This window comes from Morone saxatilis, unplaced genomic scaffold (assembly GCF_004916995.1).
Source record: "Morone saxatilis isolate NCDOM2014 unplaced genomic scaffold, NCSU_SB_2.0 Contig12, whole genome shotgun sequence".
Taxonomy (NCBI): Eukaryota; Metazoa; Chordata; class Actinopteri; family Moronidae; genus Morone; species Morone saxatilis.
In genome coordinates, this window is record NW_023339674.1 from 9573375 (window position 1) to 9595032 (window position 21658).

The following is a 21658-nucleotide window of genomic DNA, read 5'->3' on the forward strand; positions in this document are numbered from 1 at the left end:
AGGCATTTATCAGTAATGTGTGCTAATGTCGATTAAAGTGGTGCTACTAAGCGTTGTGCTACCATTAGTGGAAAAACCGAAGCCCTGAGTAGTTCGGTCAACCTGCCAGCCGACCTCTCTACTTGGATCTACTCTGCTATGCAGTTCGCTGCAACAGCAACACTTTGTGTGTTTACTTTCAGTCAGAATCAAAGACAAAGTGTTTGAGATTATTTCTCTTGTAATGAAGCTTTTTTGGAATCTTGTAGAAACTCAAACCTGAGTCAGTGTCATTTTATAGGCAGTGACAACTGAGCGGAGGTATGAGAACACTTCTGAGGTTGACAAATATTGGAATTTCTTTTGAAATTTTTCTTGCGATGAGAAAAGCACCAACACTGTGTGACTGGCATTTTTTTAGTGGTGGAGTCCCAGTGGAAACATTTCTAACTAACCTTTTAGTCACTGATGGACCAGAGGTGACTTATTTAATTTATGAATTTAGATATTTATCTACTTTCTCCCCTTTAGATTTCCCTCTCATATACTTGGCACTAGCTAGTTCTCACTTAAAGGTTGGCCAACAAATACAGCAAAGCACCAACTAAGGAGAAAAAGGAGACCGCAAGCTAGTAAGCATGGATGTAATTAATGCTGGATTTAAAAAACCCTAAATCGGCTTTGAAAATTGTATATGAGGAGGGAACTTCAAGGGACTTCAAGGATACAAACAATGCATTTTGGGGAGTAACACCGAATGTAAACATAACTTCTGTTTGTTTAGAAGAAAACTAAACAGGGTAGCTTAAACTAAATTATATGTTTAAATACATTAAATAACTTAAAATATATTTTTCCTTTATTTTGTTTCAACATTAACAATAACTTTTTGTTTTTCAGTTTTTGAGAAGGTAATTGCTTCTCTAGATGTGGCGTTGCACCTTGAAAAACACATAAAGTGTATTATTAAAACACATGCAGCTGACTTTGTGTTTCTGCCAAATGTTTTATTGAAGACGGGATAAAGCCCTGATGACTTTTACCCAGCGGAGAGAGCGATATGTTTTGTTTGAGTGTATATGAATAGCAGATGTAAACTCTATGCCCCAACTAGCTGAAGACTTCACCATAAAGTCTGACTGATCATAATGAAGTCTTACATAACCCAAAACACACCGGAGAGTTATTCTGCGGTGTGACAGTTTATGGGCAAGAGAAAATTACCAATTTGTCAAAAAATGTGTTGCAGCAAAGTTGAAATAGTAAAACAACAAACAGCTCGTACAGCGTAAGCGTCATAACGTACAGTGCCTGCGGAGCGGCTTTTAGAAAGATTATTTCCTCCAACAAACAATCTCAGACCTCTTATCGTAAAACTGCAGCTCATCCGTATGAGATAAGTATCTCAGTAATGTGTGCTGCATCCTAAAAATACCTGAATTTCTGCTCGCTGAAAGATTAGAGTAATTTCAAGACTACCATCTGGTCAGGGCCTCCATCAACAAACTACTGCCATGTTGTCATGCACACAGTGAAGAGCGACAGTGGTGATGGAGAAATGAGTTATGCAGCTGTTGACACCATGAGTGATTAACTGCTGATTAAAGAGAATGAAAAGCAGCCTAACTCATCTACAATTAGCTTTCCCCCAGGCGCAAAGCCCTTCCCCAAACAGCAGCTAGCTTGGTGGGTGGGCCCTTACTTGAGGCGAGCCGCCGGGGGAGAAGCCTTGATTGGAGACTGGGGAGGTTGGAGACTGAGTGGCTGGTGAGCCAGTCTGATTGCGGTACTGTTGGAGGGAAGAGGGTTAGCTAGCACTGGGCTTCATGCCTGTCACACACAAATCTCAAAGGACGCGATGTGAGAGGGCGTCAGCCTTAGATCTGCTCGGTATGTATAGTGCGTTTTCTGTGGCAGGTCAGTTTGTTTACACTTCAATATGATTATGGAATAGTAACATCTGTAGTACCCGATGTTACTATTCTGGTTAAAGTGGTTGTTGCATTATAGAGAATATTCAGAGGTGTATTTCTGTATCTTACAAGCTTAAATCAGCCAATTTCTGGCTTTAACAGTACACACAAATTCAGCCAGCTACATCCAAAATTGCCTTAACCCACACGAGGCACACACAAAATGCTGAGTGCCAAATGGTTAGAAGAATTTGTCAGCTTTAAAAAGGACCTGCAAGCATCTTCCTTAGAAAAAACAAGCAATAAAATCCTCCAAATGCTCCTGTTTTGGTGTAAATAGGCATAATTATCTGGTAGTAAAGTCCAGGTAGCAGAACAAGGATATGCAGATATCTACAGGGATGCATTCTGGGTAGCTGAAGAACTAACAGAACAGTCATTTCATCACATTAACGGTTCTCTCTGCCACTTTCCGACTGGTTTCTTACCGAGCTGATACTGATGCTGGCCGTGGTCTGGCTCTGGCTGTCTGGGGAGGGGCTGCTGGCAGTGGCTGCACCAGGGGAAGCCAGGGTCGGCAGGGTGATGAGCTGGATGCCCTGCGACAGAGCCTGCTGCTGCTTCTGGAGGTCACTGAGCAACTGAGCCTGGGCCTGAGGCGTCAGCTGGTTGAACAGGGGGTACTGGGAGAGCTGCTGCTCCAGGGTCAGTGACTCTGTTGACACGGCCTGAGGAAAAACGCACATGGACTCTGTTCAGGCTAGTCCCATAAAATGCAATATGCTGAATTTACTGGAGAGATTTCAACTCTTCACCCTCCTAGTGACAGGCTTTCCACATTTCACGGACCATAGAGGATAGATGGAGGTTGCAACTTTCTCAAGTCAGCTGCGTTCAAGTCAAACAGTTAGAGTATTGTGGATGGCCACCTAGACCTTACCTGTGTGATGTTAACAGGTGAGGTGAGGGTGGGTGAAAGCTGCTGCGGGGACTGTTGGAGATGGAGGTCAGAGGTGAGGGTGAGCGGCACCACGGGCGGTTGCCGGCGCTGTGCCGTTACAGTCATGGTGGGCTGAGAGGAGGTGGGGATCCCTGGCAAGGAAACAAATACACGTGAAAGGTCTTCAACACATTTTGGTGTGCTAAAAGTTTTACCGTTTTCGAATAGTGCTTATTACCATGGCTGGCAGCGCTGATGCCCAGGTGGGTGAGGTTGGTGGTCAGGCTGCCGGTGCTGTTGGACGCGCTGAGGGAGGGGAAGGCCACGGTGTCCTCGGGGTCCAGCGGGGTGGACAGCGGAGGAGGGAACTGGATGTTGGTCAGATCAGGAAGCGAACCGCCGGTGTTGTGTGCAGCTGGGAGCACGGATGGGTTCAACTCTTGGTCCGGTGATGGGAATATACTAAAAAGAAATCAGAAATGAGATCTCATATCGGCCGAGTTTTTCTTTTCTTTTTGTATAATTATCTTTATTTAAATTCATGCTTCCACCACGGGGTTTTGCTTACAATATTCTTGCCAACGTATTACTTTTTCAGTAGTTGTTTTAGTTTAGAGTTTTTCTGTGAGGAAGTACGAGCACTAGGTTTCAACAGATCAAAACACATACCAATATTTTCCAAGTAAAGACACTGATGCTTTGTGGCATTATTTTATTCTATTATCTATAATATTTACTTCTATTTGGTGCTCTCTACATAATGTTTGTGTTGTCAAAACAATGTCTGTTTGTACTGTAAGAAACATCTGTGTTACATGGTATTAGAGATGAGGCAATACATTCCTAAAAGAAAACATGAAGACAAAGAGAAACGTCAGTGTTTATGTGGCGTGCAAGAGCCCCGAGATCCTGGGTAAAGTATGAAGCTCAAAAGGTTCCAGAATGGCTAAAACGTGAGGTAATTTGTTTTAGTCAAAAGTAGTACAGTGCTATGGATTGGTAAAATCTATTTTTTGGCCGGTAAATTTTCTCAGTCAACCTGCCATTGGCAGAAGAGCCAAAAGTACCATTTTGGACCCCTGAACACACAGTTCCTGTCTGTTTTTCTGTTTTTGTTGTAGAAAGGTTCTCCTTTCAATTACAGGTGAACTAGAAGTTGTCAACAACTTGATGTGACACTTTTATTAAATAGTGACAGCTGAAGAGTGACAGGAAAGGGAGAGAGAGAGAGAGAGAGAGAAGAGAAGAGAGAGAGAAGAGAGAGAGAGAGAGAGAGAGCAGAGATGACACGCAGCAAAGGGCCACAGGTCAGAGTTGACTCCACGGCGGCTGCAGCAAGGACTCAGCTTTGGTAAACGGGGTGCGAGCTCTACCAGGTAAGCTTCCCGGGCGCCTCACTGGAAATAATTTTTAAACAAAGTACTCCAACCACTCACTTGATTCCTGGGACATCACACGCGTTGGACTTTGATGAATCATCCTAATGAGAAAACATAATTATGAGCCTCAAATGTGAAGTGGTGCACTGGATCATAACAAGTGTACAATTAAAGCCCTTCCCTTTTCCCATCACTACCTTCTTGTCATCCCACAACTGTTCCTGCGCATCCTTGTCTGCACTGGACTCTGAATTCTCCGTCCCAGGCACTGTTAGCAGCAGTACTAATTAGTGAAACAGCAAGACACAGTTGCTTGCTATGACAAAATACACAACAATTCAAATCAGTGCAAGAAATGAGTCATCAATATCCAAGCCAGTCAAGCAGGATATAGTGCTGTGCACTAGATTCCTGAGAGTCTAAAAATAGCAAGGTGACCAGCAGACAGACAGACGGAGTGGATGCCAGCCAATCTGGGCTTCATTATATCAGAGCCTCACACATAAAAAGACATAATCCATGGATAATCAGTGAGTTATTGATCCCCCTGAGTCAGCTCCATTCACAGATGTTACTTCTCTACAGCCGGCTGAGTACTGTACCAGCATGCTGAAGCAGGTCTTTGCCAGAGATCAGTATCCATTTACTCCATAAATATTTCATTAAGAGTCCAGATCTGCTTCTTTGTGACATCAACCCTTTTATGTCATTTAAGGTTTGCCGCCTACATTAGTACATTGCACATTAATAAATAAAAGCGGCTCTGTGTCTTCGTAAAATGATCTTCCATTACCTCGTTTAGGCTGCAGCTCCTGTGATCCCCCTGCAAACACCTCCTGGGGCTTCGGATTCATGGCGCTCTGGTGTAAAGCAGAGTCCGAGTTTGTCCTGTAAGTGTCAGAAAGATGAGATGTCAGCAAAATCACTGCCAAATCCTGAATACTGGCAGAGGTCCAATTCTACGGCATCACATCCATCAAGAATCAGATTATGTTACAGACCTTTATGTGGTATCACACGGCCCATTATGTGGGCTTCTTTTGTGTTGGTTGAGTTTGTGAATGTTATACCGACACGGAGTCATGCAGTTTTATTTTTTGCAGTTGAGCTGTTGTGTTTCCTAGTAATCGTTTTGGCCAATGGACAAGGGGAGGTGGCTTACCTTCTCCAGCTAGTGTCTGGTGGTGGGGAGAGGTAAACTGAGCTGTAAGGACAGCTGTCAATGTGAATTCAGTTAAGGCTAATAAAGCAGAGGGGATGAAAAATGGATCTAAGCTAATCCATAGCTGCATGCCTGTTGGCTGATTCAACCTAATACATTTGATACGTAATAAGTGACACCACACACACACACACACACACACACACACACACACGAGTGTTTTTGGGATCCAGTTACTTTAAAAAAAAAGGTTTCAGTCAGTGTCTTGTAAACTTATGGTCAAATATGTGTCAATATAACCTCAACAGGAGTGTAATATCACACTGTATGGTTCAATATAATGTAGTGAAGATAAACAATTCACCTCACTGTCAAAATCTGTTGAACGATGCAGAGTTTCCTCCTCTTTCTATCACATCTTTGCCCAGCCTGAACATCTAGTATCATCGTACGGCTAACCACATAATTTAGATCTCCAAGTGCGAAGTTCATAGTATTTCTGTCTGTGAGCGCTTATTATAGCAACCCTAGAGGAGCCGGTAAATCAGATGAAAACTGTGCTGCCGCTGTTTAAACCTACTCAGACTGTCTCTAAACTAGAAACTTAATCACAACAACAGATGAAAAAGTCTTCAGAGCGATGTTCACACCACAGTCCAAACATCCTCAACACCACACGCTTCCAAAAAAAAACAAAAGGATATCTGGCGTCCGTGTTTGTCGACTGACAGCGGCCGGCGGTGAGGAGACGTGATGCGGTTCCGGTCGCGGTAAACCCGCTCCACCAGCCCGTGGTGCCTGGTTGTCCGACTGGTATCCAGCACCGAGTTCTAGAGTGAACACAGCAGGTGAATGAGGCCAGCGACACAGCTCACAGACACAACAAAAACTACCTTAGGATAGTGTTTTAGGATTAATGGTGCAAATGTGTTCAATTCAAAATGAGTCAAGCCATGGGCCCCCCATACTGATGCTTGAGTTGGCAAATGTATTTTAAGATGAAAAGCCATGACAAGCAATGATATACTTTAAAATTTAGGAACCAAATTACACTGCAGGGTAGAACTGGTACACCTTGTATTACACACTTCCTTTCGCTCCTGAACCATGATACAAAGCAGCTCTGACCAGCAGGTCATTTCTGATAAACTAAACTAAACCTGCAGACTTTCTTCAAATTAATACATCCTAAGAGTGGAAATCTCTGTTTGGAGCCAATCTTTTCACCAATACAACAGATAACTGCGACCTTTGCATGTCCAATATTGTCACCAACAGCTGAGAAAGGGTACACTGGTCGAGAACAAACCATTCATTTACCAGCCGAGAGAGGCTGAGGGCTCACCTGAAAAGGCAGGTCAATGTTGCCATTTCCAATCTGATTGACATTGGGCAGTGAGCCTCCATAGTACTGTCCACGATTCTGCCCTAGTTGCAAATACTGGGTCTTCTGTAACTGCAACTGTGCAAAGTAAAATTGCATGAAAGCATGAGTGAATGATTGATCTGATTCACAAAAAAAGTGATCCTCAAAAGTGAACGATGGCTGCCAGTCCACAGTGGTGAAGTGAAAAGACGAATGGATCCATTAACTTGACGGATGAAACACGACGGGACGAGCAGATTGGCACAACATCTTTTTATAACAGAGAAAAAGAAAATCAGCTGATGTGAGTGACACCTGACTGACAGCTGGTGCAATTACAGCGTTTCCACGTAACACACCTGGTGATTACATTAGCCGTAATATTAAAAACCAGTCACAAAAGAAACGTTTTTACAAAAAAAAACAGTGATGGAAGTCGTCTTTTACAAGTAAAGGAACGGAAGTGAGACTGAAAATGATACGAACAAATGCGATGGATTGATGTTTGGATGGCAACACACAGAAATCTGGCAGAGACCATAAAACTGACTGATTTTTTCCCCCTGCAGTAAACGACAGCTCAGTTTTACAGCATGTGGTAAGTGGGAATCATTTCCAGCAACTGGGCCAATAATTAGTCCAAATGCTTCCCGGCAACAAAATGTTTCCCTCTTTTGTGGTTAATAGAGCTGAATATGCTGATTAATTGATTAGTTGATCACAAGAAACTGCAATGGAACAATTTCAATAACTGATTGAAGTGATTCAGTGATTTTTCCAAGTAAATCTGAAATATTCTGTTGTTCCAGCGTCTATAAATATTAGGATTTGCTGCTTTACTTGTTTTATATGAATGTTTAGAAGATATTCAAATACTTTATATATAAATTATATCTGAATATGAACTCTTTTTTGATTATTTGTTGGATTAATCTTCTATAATATGTAAATAGTGTAAAATATAACGTCTCAGAGCCCAAATACAGACAGTCTTCATTTTACAATCACATAAAACAGAAAAGGCAAATCTGAGAAGCTGGAAGCGTTGTTTACATAATACATGACTTCAATGAGTAATTAATTTATCAAAACCATCCATTACTTTCTATCAACGAACTAATCGACTAATCATTTCAGCTCTAGACTACAGAAGTAAAGTAACTCGATTATTTTGGATTACCTCAACACTAAATATGTAAATAAAAACACAGTTTATTCCATAAAACAGAATAATTTAACCTTAGAAAAGAAAATGCAAAATATTTCTTGTTCACTGTATTTTTAGAGATAAATTGTAACTGTAATCCTGCTAAATAATCCCCATTTGTAACCCGATTTAACGTTTTTATTCTGTAACTGTTTTACGGGATTACTTCGCATCTCAGTTACATGTAATCCAGATGTTGCTTATTGTTCAACCAAACTACAGCTGGCTGATGTAACGAGTAACGTTGAGATAATAGTGGATGGTGATGGAGGAAGAGGAGGAAGAGGGAGGAAGAGGAGATCACAGCTGGGAAGGCTGGTTAACATCTGATTGGCTAACTTAAACCCTCTCTCCTGTAAAAGCCTCCCATGTCCAGCTCCTTCCAGCTGACCCTGACATGTTGTTACACAGTGATTGGGTTGGGGTTTTTTTTTTTTTTGTTGTTGTCTGTTGCCGAACGTTACCAAGTGAGATGAGCACGGTTGACAAGCTCAAACCGGAGCTCCAGTCGGAGAACAGGTAGCACATTAATTCACAGCATCCCCCCACCACACAACCAACAAAAAAAAAAAAAAAAAACCACCAGCTCAGGCTAGTTAACGCAGCACACACACACACGAGTTTAAGTGTGTTTGTTTGTCTGAATAACGCAAGCGTGACTTTAAACAGGCCAGGAGTTGCGGGGAGGAGGGGTGGAAACAGCAATTTGGCGGTGTTGAACTGACGTGCAGTTACAGCCCGTTAGTGTGTATAACTATTAGCTATTTTTTTTTTTTTTTTTTTAGCACAACGGATCAGATTTAATCACCGCCAGCGTTCGATAGCTGCCAAAAAAAAAAAAAAAAAAAAAAAACAGCGATGCAAACAAAAAGTACAAAACAGCCAGCGGTTGTGCAGCAGGTCTTTCACACCCGAGCGGCTCTGGTTGTTCAGGTCTGTTATCACTTCTTCAAACCGGCGTCTCTTCCCGCCTGTTTCTGATTATGCAAAGCGATTTTTCGCTTAAAATTGCGAGGATTGTTAGAGGACCATCTTTCTCCTCTCTTCTCAGATAATGCAGTCTACGCATCCAGGGGGTTCGGTGTATCACCCATGGTACGGCACGAAGCACGAAAGCTGTGTGTGTGTGTGTGTCCATCTCTCTGGTTGTGATGTTTGAGAAGTGGGATGAGTGGGTTTTTTTTTTTTGCGCGTGTGCACCAACAATCACTGGCGCGCGCGGGCGGCGGGGCAAATAACTTTGTGTAACAATAATATGTAATAATAAACTAGGAACCTGATCTGAATACTTTATTTAAATTTTATACTTTATAAACACTGGTAAAAACCTTACCTCCCTTTTTTGCAACTATTACACTTTTATGTCCTATCGTTTATACTGTAATTTTTTTATATTTTCTTACTGTTTTTTGCACTGCTATTGGCGTTTTGGCTTTTAATCTCATTTGACATGTGGTATAGTGACAATAAAGGCATTCTATTCCTATTCTATTCTAAACCAGTATGTCAGTGGATATAGTAGACACTTATGCACACAGTATGTTATTTTTTCGGATTATTTGTGGCCATTCTAGTGGAAATATGATCTGTTAATTTATTCTTTTTTAGTTCCCTCCATTAAGTTAACTCTGCCCTCAAGCCATACAAACCCTAAAAAAAAAAAGATTTTGAATGGTGTGGTGACATAAAATAAAGACATAAAATAATAATATATCTTACCACACATGATGTTTACAATTCAAAATTGATATTTATGTCAATTCTATTAAATTCATATTATATCAATATTAAATTTAAAATTAAACAAGGTTGAATGTCCAAAATCACAAAAAAAGCATAAAAGACACATTTTTATATAATAAAAATAATGACAAATTTATCATTACATTTTTGTATGTTTCTCTTGGTGTCAATTAAGTGTAACAACAATAAAAAAAATAAGAAATGTGTTTTTTTTTTCTCATTTCTGCCAGGGACTGTACGTAGTGTAAATGTAGTCCATATATTGTGCATAGGCCTATTCAGCTGAATAATTCAAGCGTACATGCATGAAATAGAGGAAAAATAAAAGTGCAAATGTACAAAGAAAAGGGTGCATTGAGTAATGAAAACGAAGGATACTGGTTACAATGTTCCAAATTACAAGCAATGTATAAACTGCAAAGGTGTATCTGTGTTGCTATGTTTCATATTTTGAAAACAAAACAAAGGGGGAGTAGGAATAGGAACAGTGGATTGAATTCAAGGTAATTTGCATTGTAATAATCTTCAGTGGTGCAATTTGGTGGCATTAGTCTGTTGCAGTGGGTGCGTCTGTTCATTCAGAAAGGCATGAAAGGGGTGAGATGTTGTCTATTATCTATGATGCTCAGTAGCTTGATCTATATTTAACTCCATATTTAAGCAAAACCACCTATAATGTAATTTTATGACATCTAGGTTGTAGGATAATAAGTGAATTATTGTAAACAGTCTGAAACAGCTACAGTAGATAATCTAGCTGCTGAAAAATGTATGTAAAAAATTGTCACACACCCATAAATACTTAATATTTAATATTAAATATTGCCTTTCGATAAACAGCATATTAGAACTGGATGCATTGATCAAATCACTGATATCTATCTTATAGGGGAATGTTGAATGCACAAAATCAATGAACTGCACTTCTAAAAGGATAATAAATAAAGCAATTAACAAAACTGCTGTAATAAAACTTTATTTTATTTTAAGGACAACAAAAGATACAGGTTTGAATAATCATCTTCATAATTACATTTTCTCTTTAGTTTGAACATGAGGGAAGTTACAGAGTCAAGTTCTAAACAAAACCACTGCAGTAATTAAAAGTGGAAGAATGTAAGCTACAGTATTATGTTACATTAAATTATTCAAACTGTTTATTAATTAAAAACAATTATTGTATCAACTTGGTTTAATATTTGAAAACTGAAACCTTGATGACATTACCAGCGCACAGAAGTTGCTTGGGTTTGCAACACAACTGTAATGAAAAGTAGAGCTGACACATTATTCTACCAGTCAGTTGATAATTATAATTTTTTTTAAATAGTATAGTATATCTAAGTAATATTTCTGGTCAAAATAACAAACATTGATTTTCTCTGCTGTATAATCACTGTAGACTGAATACTTTTTGGTTTTGGACTGTTGGTTGGAGAAAACAAGACATTTTTAAGGCGTCAACTTGATTTTTGGGAACATTAATATTAATATACTATATTTCTTTATTACTTTCAGGCATTATATAGTAATAGCTTTTAGTTGCAGCTCTAATTAAAAGAGATATCTTCAGTAATTTTCCTCTTAAATGACCAGTGTGCAGGATTTAGTGGCATCTAGTGGTGAAGCTGCAGATTGCAACTAAACTGAACACCACTCACATCTGTAATGAGAATGTGTGTAAGAGAAATGATGGTGTCCACCAGCAACTCACCAAAAGCGCCTCCATGGAATGCGACCGTGCAGCATCTATAGAATAATTTTAATGTAATGTACATGATTTCTATATTCAGGTGGTTATACACTAATAGAAACATACCTATGAATATTATATTCAATTTCTGCGATATTTATCCTCCTAAACGTGACACACTGAGTGTCTGTGGGAGTGTGTGCATACAAACAGTTTAAACCTTTTATAGGGTAAGTGGCAGGCAGTGGCAGTGAAGGCAGTGCTTCAGTAGGCTTGTTGTGGAAATACATCATCCAACCAAATCAAAAACATAACAAGCACATGAAGGGTATTTTTTAAAACATGATACACCTTTAATAAAAGGATGCACATAGAGCTACATAAATGTCTACATTCCCCTTTGACTACTTTATATTGCACTTTAATGAGATATCATGTGCTTTGACTGGTACAGGTAAATCATTACAAATACACTAAGGCAAACAGGAGACAGTTTTAAAATGGACACCATCACGTAGATGTCACATTTAAAAAGGAAAAACAAGAACTTTGAGCTTGTTTCTTCCTTATACACACATTAAATACATCAATAACGTCAGCAGCAGAATCAGATGTCTGATAAATACTGCTTTGAAAAGTGCAGCAATGCAGTCAAAGTAAAAACATGAGCCGGTATCAATCAATATCATGGTAAATGGACAGTTTAAGTGCTTTTTCTGGGGAAATTTGATTTTTTTGAGGATTGGCGCAATAGCTTAGATATTAATAAATATCACCTGTATCCCCTTTTTGTGTAGGCCAAGGGACAAAAGCATGTGTGGTACACAAAATAGCAAGGTAAGCACTTGTTTGACATAAAGAACAGCACACATCGACATTCAAAATGGACACGCACACATAAATGATTTATGTAGCTGCCATAAGAGATCCACACTGGTTTGTTAAGTTGACTGAGACAACAATTAGTTTGTCAGTGGGAGTTTCAGCTCAGGAAACACAAGAAGGGTAAAAAAACAAAACAAAGCCATTAACACCCACATGGAATAGCTGATTCCACAACAACAACCACTACTTGCGTTCTTTGTGCAATCATTACTGTGCATTGATATGTGGTTTGTTGATTACTAGATTGAGGAGACATACAACAGTAAGACTTTCAGTTATCTTGGTCGCTTGAATGGTAAAATTATAACAAGATAAAAAGTAAGCAAAATAATAATAATACAACATTCCCAACTGTACAATCATAATGTCTAACACTTGAGTCTGTTAATACCTTTGCAAACACACAATTTAAACTTCAAATATGAGATTTCCAGAGACAATTTGTGCTGTCTGTAACTTAAGCCCTTGATTGGTAAAACACTGTTAACTGATTTATGATTATTTTTTAAATGAGAAGTTACTAATTTAGGTAATTCTATTCAGGAAGAGAACAAAAAATCAAGATAATATATCAATCAATTAATTATAGAATTCAGGAATTACTCAAACTCCAATCATCAAAATGTGGTCAAATACTGACCAACTGCCATTCAAAAACTTGTATCAGTATCATAAAAGTCAACATCAACATTAAGATCAAGATGATAAGTTTTCACATAAAATAAATTTCAAATCAAAATTTGCTTTAATTAAACAAAACAAAGATAAAAAATAATACGTCTTAATAGCTTTTCAGGGCATCTCCTCAATGAACACACACACACACAGTAGCTTACATAACGTTCACACCTTGTGTCGACTCTGTGGTCGTCAGAAAGAGCACATGGAATAAAATCTTCACAGTCACAGGTCGGATGGTTAGCATTGTGTGGTGTTTTGTGGAATTATAATTGGTGTGCAAGCGATGCCAGCAAAGGATTCTGGGAAGTGCAAATCCCTCTCCCACTCATCTGTGTCTGTGTTGTACACCTGCACGATGCTTGTGACATTGTTCAGGTGCCAGTTATAGCCCCCGATGATGTAGATCTTCCTGTCCAGTAAACAGCAGCCTGCCTCAGACTGACCTGCCCTCATGGGACTGACGGTGGTCCACTGGTCGTTCTCTGGAATGTAATACTCAACCGCGAGGACATCAAAGCATCGGTCCACGTGGTCCATGCGACCGCCCAGAGCATAAACCCGATCCCTGGTGCTGATCATGGCGTGCAACACTCTGGGTTCATTCATGGGAGCTTTGAAGTCCCACTGGTCTGAAACCGGGTCGTAGCAGTGAAGAGTTTTCTTGTCGTCCAACGAGACGCCATAACCCCCTGAGATATACAGCTTCTCTCCGCAGGGAGTGCCCGCATGACCCCAAATCCGGCGTTTTAATGGTTCCACGTAAGTCCACTGGTTTTTCTTTGGGCAGTAACACTCTACAGATGACAGACTGCCAGATCGATTGCGCCCTCCGGTGGCGTACAGCTGTCCATGCAGCACGTTGAGCTGAAACTGGATACGAGCCTCTTGCAGGGGTTGGATGCGCAGCCACTGGTTTAGATGCGGGTCGTAGCGGTAACAGCTGTCAACTGCCCCCTCGCCGCTGCGGTACTGTAAGTGCTGTCCACCAACGACGTACACAAAATTATCAAGTACGGCTACACAAGCGTGACTGCATCCCGCCTCCATCTCTGTCAGCTCTTTGAACTGACGGGATGAGATGTCAGGGAGGTGGTACACCTTGGTGCTCACTGTGCGGTCGTTGTCAGTGTACGGCGTCCCACCAAAGGTAATGAGTGACATGACGTCAGAACGTATGAGCGTCCGCGAAGACTGCATCTCATGCTGTCGGAAGGGAAGAATCTGGTAATTGAAGGCCTCGAGGAGATACTGGCGGCACAGCACGTCCTCCACCATTATGTCCACCGTCTGAACACTGTCCACCAGCTCAGAGGAGCGCATGAGCGGGAAACGTACATGGCAGAGGACACTGCTGGCTTGAGCCCGGCGGGACTCGTCATACTGGAGCCACCTGATGGCGGCGTGGAAGAGGTCGATCTCGCTACAGTTCTTCAGTTTGTTGCTCTGCAGGAAGAAGACGAGGCGTTCCATGGGAATGTGCAGAAAATCCTCCTCCTCAGCAATTTGGAGGAAGTGACGGAAGGTGAAGGCATCCACCGACTCTTTGAGGGAAGACAGGCTGAAGGTGGTGGCCATCTGGCCGATGTGCAGGCAGGTCTCTACGCTCATCGCTGACTTGAGAAACTCCTCACAGAGCTCTACGACTGGCACCATCTGGAGAAACACAGCCGCCCCGAGGACATCCTGAATACAGTCCAGGTCTAAAGTGACTTCTGCACTGTAGGCAAAGTCAATAATATGTTTCAGCCCACGGGCTGACAGACCCTTCATCTCAATGGTATCTTGATTTGACTCCCTCATGCCTCCAGTAAACATTGCTCTGTAACACAAGAAAATATCAGTCACTACATGACATTTTTTAAATTTGCTATCTTCTATGTGCAAGGCACAGATTTAGATTGCATGAATTGTGTATGACTTTAATAGGCACAGAGTTAAGAGCAGTTGTATGATGTGAAAAAGCTTTTTTCTTGGTGTCCATGGCAATGAAAACTACTGTCTAAAGAGTGAGAGAGTGTGCAAAACAAAGTGAAAAGTATATTTGGCTACATTTCCATTTGCACATTTACATAATTTGTGTTTAATAATTGATCATTTTAAAACGTCCTCGCTTTCTGGAATTCGTTTTCCTATAATTTCTATAATCAGCAGGAGCTCTAAATATAAATTCATTGAAGTATAATGACTTAGATCAAAGGCAAAATGAAAGAGAAAAAGTTCAAGTGAGTGAATCACTTTGCATTTCGTTCCACATTTGTTCATCCTTTACCTTCCTCTCCCAAATGAATTACTTTTAATATAGTTGATGGGTGAACTGCAGCTTACTCTAACGGTGCACTCAGTGTAAACTGCTCCAGTTAAGAGCATCGGGTATGCGCTTCCAATTCAAAATGTAAATGGACAGTGAGAAGTCTGGTATTTCAGACTAACCTGAAGTAATCACTACAGGCGGCCAGCACAGCTTTGTGGACCTGGAAGCGCTCCTCATTGATGGCCAGCACGACATCCAGTAGTTGACCCTGAGCTCGCAAGACCGACAAACCCTGGAGGAGGGTGGCACTGTGGCTTGGGGCTGAGAATGTACAGCGCAGGGTGCTATTCTTATTAGCCATACTGGAAAGAAAAAAAAGGTACTGTCACAATCAGTGAATAAAGGGATTCTACACTTTATTTTTAATGAAATACTTTACTTCTTTCTATTCTCAAATGAATATAATGTATACTGCTAGAAGCTTATATTCTGGCCAAGCAGGGCGTACAACTCAACAATATTAAAATGTGATCTGATCTGTCTGGTGTTAACTCAAGGCGTAGATGCATGCAGCAATACTGCGATGGAAGGTTAATCTAATCTACCACAGTCGAGGGGGGGGGGTAATGCAATCTGTAGTGTCTTTGCATTAGTGAGAGCGTATCTGCACACAGGAAAAAAAAAAAACATTACTATAAGTAGAAAAATTTATCTGTTTAGACTATTTCTTGCTCCACATAGAAAAAGAGAAATCAATCTGCCAGGAATACGCATGATCACTACCACAGGTTGACATTACCAGGGACAGATATCTCATTCATTCATTAAGACTAAAAGGTAGACAGTGTTGCAGTCTTCCTGACATCACTTTTAACAACTGAACACAATCACCACAAGCAGAAATGACACCAGACAAGTGGAAGAGACTGAGAAGTCCCAGTTGTAGTGCGACAGCTGCCTGCCTGTTTTTGTTAGCACTTCGTCTACCAACCTGCTTTGTTTAAATGACACCCAAAAATGGCATCCAATCACACAGAAGGCAGATTACAGATGACGAAAACGCATCTACACATCACATTTAAGTGTAAGGGAATGATCCCATTGTTCAAATCCAACAATTTCATATTCAGATCACAATTTAATACCGAGCAGAACTGGGTCATTTAATATAAAATTATTCCAATAATGGACTAAAACTCATTCAAGCATTTTGGTGAGCACTTTGATCAATCGATATCCGACACACTCTTCTAAAACTCTTCTGTTAAATTTAACAATCGTTTTAAGGTGAAAACCTTCCAGACCTATTGTATGTGTCACTGTGGCCATCTACATTATAGAAGTATCTATTTTGTAACATTGTTTCTTCTTGACTCCAACTCACTTCCAACACAAATGCAGCCAGATCAAGATCTTTATAACAGCAGGTGCCACAAGTATCAACACACAATCTAAGTTCCTTGTAGTAACTTTAACTCTCAGATCAGTTTTCTGCCTCCAAAATCCAGTATCGCTCTGGCTTTAGACAGGACTGACATCAGTTAAGTGATAAAAGCAAACTTTTCTGTTCACAATGTGCAAACTTTGTGTAGCAAAGTGTAGTTTTCTCTGCACCCAAATTTGAATGTAATTTGTTGCAGTTAAGGAAAGCTGGTTAATCCTTACAATGACTTAAACTAGGGAAGCATTACTGCATCAATATTGCATTGCAAAAAAAAAAGTATTTAAAGTATTGACTACATCTTATTAATATTAACATATTGTAGAAATCTTTCACCAGATTGTAAACAAACGTGCTGCAGCTCACCTGCTACAACACAGCAGACTGTTAGTGTTTATTCCTATTAATGGACAACTGTTACATCCTTAGTTTATTGTACACTTGCTGTGCATCGGTATAAAACACAGGCAGTGTGGATGCCTGGAGGCCCCGGACAACTCCTCGGTGTTTCCTGGAGTCAAGGCCGACACGAGGGGACGCTCCAGCGGGTTCGAACTGGGCTGCAGTCCCGGCGCCTACCAAGTTATTACCGAGGGACCAGACCCAACACCGGGGCAACACAGCACCACCTCACCCCGGCTCCACTCACCTGTTCTGTGGATCTTTCGAAGCAAAATCCCCACCATCCGACTCCGCCATCTTCTAGCACAGAGCAACGCGCATATGGCATTTTCATGAATGTTACCAGGAGGTCAGCGGCACGGTTGGCCTGTTCATGCTGTTTTAAAAGTTAAAAGCAGCCTGTCAGACGGAGACCAGCCGTCTGTCTGAGGTCCTGCGGTGGACACTGTGGTGACCTCTCCTACCGGCTGTTTGTGACACCTCCTTCCTCTGCACTGACAGGGTCTGGCCACTGACAGGCGCCACTGGCACATGTCTAAAGTTTGGTATTTATTTTAATGCAAAACAAAGATGTTGGATGTTTATGTAATAATATTTATTATATTATTATTATTATTTATATTTTATTATTTTTTAACTTTTTTTTTTACATTCACAAGTGTAGATTTTGTAAAAGGTGCTCCAAGCTTTTGTGGCATTTATTTTCTTTAAAATCCTTTAGACAACTGGAAAAGAGAAGACCATTTACAGTATATAAGATTTAAGACTCTCTAAACTACTTGAGTTATATCTTAATTCAACCCCCTTTAAATTAACTTATTTTAGATGGTTTTTGTTTTATTTTCATTTTTTTCCCCCTTTATATCTTTCTTTTCTGTTAATATATGCTGCTTGGGTAGATTTATTGTTAAGTATGCTTAGCCTCCATATCCATTAATGATGCCTGTTTGTTACTTGAAGAAGCTTAAATAAAGTTTACCAAAAAAAAAAATGTAAATAGTGTTTTTTGGTGCAATCTCAGTTTACAGGTTGCATACTGCCACCTACTGTACCGGAGTATGTGGAAGCAGAAGTAGTTAAGAGTACATTAGACTAAGAACATAATAAATAAATAAACAAACAAACATGAAAATTATTAAGAAATCTGTCTCTGTGCTTCCAACACCATCTCTCCATTTGTCCGTAATATCCTTTCTAAATCCCACCTTCCTTCAGCCTCTCTCACCCTTTGTTGTAAACTTCATTGTATTTGATACAGTGCAATAATACACACGTTTGCACTTATATTACAATGCACACACACTTATGACTTTACCTTACCCAATAAAAAGAATGTCTTATTATTATGTCTTTAAACCAGTGTGATCAAAGCTTAGTCTAGATATCACTTTTTCTCTTTTATGTCTTCTTTTAACATGTTGTGCTCTGTTTATTCTGTAGTATTAACCACAAACCTTGTTTTTGTGCCAAATTTTGTTAAAAATTTAAGACATTTTTCATTAGTGTTTTACCTCTTTCCTAAATGAAATGTCCATTATGTGCCTCATGTTTAGTGCTCTTTTAACCACCCTGTCTGCAAATGCATTGCCTTTGATTCCCATATGTAGAGGTAACCCAACAAAAACATACATATATAACATATATCCCAAATCTCTGAATTCTATATAAATATTGAAACATTTCTACCATAGACTTATAGACTGTAAACTTATCAGAACTGCTGTAGAGTCAATGTCAGAAATATGAGATTAAATAGTTGTATTTATTGGGTCCATCCATGTTGATGGACGCAGACTGAAAGGACACTCATCAACCCGTTTCTGCATTTATTTCTATATAACAACACACAACATATATATTTTCCTTGGATTTTGGCTCTTAATAGCTAAACAGCAATGCAGTATTCTTATTTTATGCTATTAAATTCTTTAGTTTTCTGGCAGGTTACAAACCAACGTTAAAGGTGCATGCCTCCAGCAAATGTACCAGTAAAATCATGACTATATTGGAATTATATTCTGTATATTAGACCTCTTTCATTTAAATATTTGAGTAAAGTCCTTTGTTTTACTCAGTTTCCACTGTTCCCTGCTAAATTGATTTTGCCAAAACATATTTCTAAAATACCACTATTACTTTTGTTAAATGAACTTTTAGATAGTTTGTCAGCAACCTAATTTCCCTCTATTCCAACATGTGCTGGTATCCAACAGCAGTGAATATCTTTACTGAGCTGTTGTAGGTTCAATGAAATCATGTATATTTCCAATAGTAAACCATTTTCAACTTAATAACTCTCATTCTAAGTGTGTAATATGACAGTTTCTTGAGTCCTTTATGAGTTATTTATTGTATAATTTATTATTGTTCACATGGTACATTGGTGACACGTGATTAGGGTGTGACATCAATTTGAATAAAGACAAAATATGCAACAACCAGGATCAGTGAGGTCAGTATGAGTGGGGTTTGGAAAAGAGGAATAAAATAAAGGAGTCACATCAAAGACTTTCAGGTGCAGTTTTTAGTGGTTGTTTTATTTTGGACATTTTGCTGCAGCAGCAAAAGCATGTGCAGGTTGCTGCTGTGATTCTTCTGTGAGTAATCATAAATTACTTCTTAAACTTCTGCTTGTACTGGAGTATTTTCACAGTGTAGCTCATGGAAACAGACAGAGAGGGAGAAGTTTCAGTTGGTTTCGTACAGAAACAGCTGAGAAATTCCTTTTTTACTTAAAAAATGTACTAAAATTATGAGAGTAGTATCTGTACTTTGAGTAAGGAATGTGTGTACCACCTCTGGACTTTCAGCACTGAGAGTCGTCTCCACTGGTTGTGATTCCTCTGTCACAGCTGGGCAGACGTCAGAGCTGATGCTCACTTCAACCTCTCTGGACTCATCAGGACACAGTTGGTCCTCTCAACCAAAACCACCTTTCTCACCACTCACACTCTGACAGACGCATCACTTCCATCTGATGAAGAAGAAGACAGACCAGAAGTCATAAATCAGTGTTTGCAGATCATCAGCTTCTAATCAGCGATGCAGCACATCCAGTATGAAGACTTTTTTAACCGACAAACATATTAAGTGTGTAAAAACCATTATAAATAATAGAAAAACCAGCTGACACATAGCTGCTGGTTGGTGTTAGCATACACCTTCAGCGAAAAACCAGCTGGAAAACATCAAGTCTGAAAATAATGAGAACCACTGTCTCTGACATCTATTAATCCAGCTGTAACCATTTGTAGATAGAAACACAACAACAACAAGTCGTCAATCGCATAACAAAGACATAATCACACACAACAGCTTCCCGGCCATCTGACTGCCCTCCTGCTCTGTCCAACCTTGAAGCCTGTCACCAAAATCCCCTCTCACAGCCTCAACGAGGAAACACAATACTGGATCTTGCTTTGATACTGCTTGAGCGGGACTGAACGCCAACCCTACCTCTGACCCTCAACAGCCTGAAAGTTAATGTCTGGACCTCCCACAAGAATCAGACACACCTTCCACATCTGAAATCCTGCAAGTTTCTTATACAGCCCACCTTAGAGGGAGGGTGGACTCAGAAGCTATGAGAACCAGAGAGCACAGCTGGATCAGCGACAAACGCAGCCACCTTTTTAATCTGAAATTAAAGAATAGAATATGGAAAAAAAAAACCAAAAATTTAATAACTCAAGAAAAAGTAAAAATGTTGAATTTCTTAACGGACAGTGAAACTCTGTAACTGAGACACACAACAACCGTAATGATAAATATGATTAATTACCTGCTTTGTAGGAGAGTGAGTTCTGTCTTGAAAAAACAAAACTTAGCCTGATTGTTCTGTAACTCTGTAATATAATTGTCCTTGAAAAAACCACTGTAATAAAATTCACAGCTTGTTGGAATCTTGCCCAACCGCGCATGAATAAAAGACGCAATCTGAAACCAGCCTCAAAATTGGACTTCAAGTTAATTCACAACAAATCCAAATCAAGATGTGCTCAGGTTAAATGTGACTCAAACATTACGATCTCCTAATCAAAGTAGCTTTCTAAAATAAGAAAGTGATTTGTCATTGGTTATTGTAGATCATCAATAAGTCACTACAACATACTAACAGCTATTCCATGTCAACACTGAATAAACAATCGGCTTGATCTCAGTAAATCTGATGATAAGGACGAATTACTATATGTTCCTTATAAACAGCGTAGAAAATTTTATCTCCCTGTAATATATGTGTGTTGTGAAAGAATCACCATCAAATAATCAGAACAAACACATAAATCAAACACAAACAAAAGAAAATTCTATTGATAAACTAAATCAACCATTTTAGAAACCAAATGTCAGATCGAGATCTCGTATAGAGATGTGGACCATTTAACAAAAAGAATAACATTAATTTAAACTTTAAAAACCAACCATGGACAAATTTTCTACGCCTCTTAAGACACAGAAATCTTGAATTTAGTCAAGAAACAATGAAAATATAAACAAAAGGAAAATGTACAACTTTAGGAAGTACAAACAAATACATTCAAAATTTTAAACATAGATGTATCAATAGTAAAACAGAGAGTCAGTGAACTGACCTCAGAGTCTCCAGTCACAGTTGA

The 21658-nt window shown here is 39.6% G+C and overlaps 2 protein-coding genes across 2 annotated transcripts in view; both read right to left on the reverse strand.

Moving 5' to 3' along the window:
- crtc1b (CREB regulated transcription coactivator 1b) overlaps nucleotides 1–11418 on the reverse strand; it is a 20110-nt gene extending 8692 nt beyond the window's left edge. Inside the window, 12 exon segments of the mRNA XM_035653610.1 lie at nucleotides 1682–1768; nucleotides 2381–2620; nucleotides 2833–2984; nucleotides 3071–3294; nucleotides 4269–4312; nucleotides 4409–4494; nucleotides 5005–5099; nucleotides 5374–5435; nucleotides 6078–6203; nucleotides 6719–6835; nucleotides 8858–9007; nucleotides 11404–11418. Coding sequence (XP_035509503.1) covers nucleotides 1682–1768; nucleotides 2381–2620; nucleotides 2833–2984; nucleotides 3071–3294; nucleotides 4269–4312; nucleotides 4409–4494; nucleotides 5005–5099; nucleotides 5374–5435; nucleotides 6078–6203; nucleotides 6719–6835; nucleotides 8858–9007; nucleotides 11404–11418 — 1398 coding nt within the window.
- On the reverse strand, nucleotides 10650–17512 carry klhl26 (kelch-like family member 26). The gene is made up of 3 exons (XM_035654021.1): nucleotides 17290–17512; nucleotides 15379–15561; nucleotides 10650–14767 (listed from the first exon to the last, which is right to left on the reverse strand). Exons 1-3 carry the CDS (start codon nucleotides 17337–17339, stop codon nucleotides 13186–13188), a joined length of 1815 nt encoding a protein of 604 aa, XP_035509914.1. The 5' UTR covers nucleotides 17340–17512; the 3' UTR covers nucleotides 10650–13185.
- Between the last annotated feature and the right edge of the window lie 4146 nt (nucleotides 17513–21658).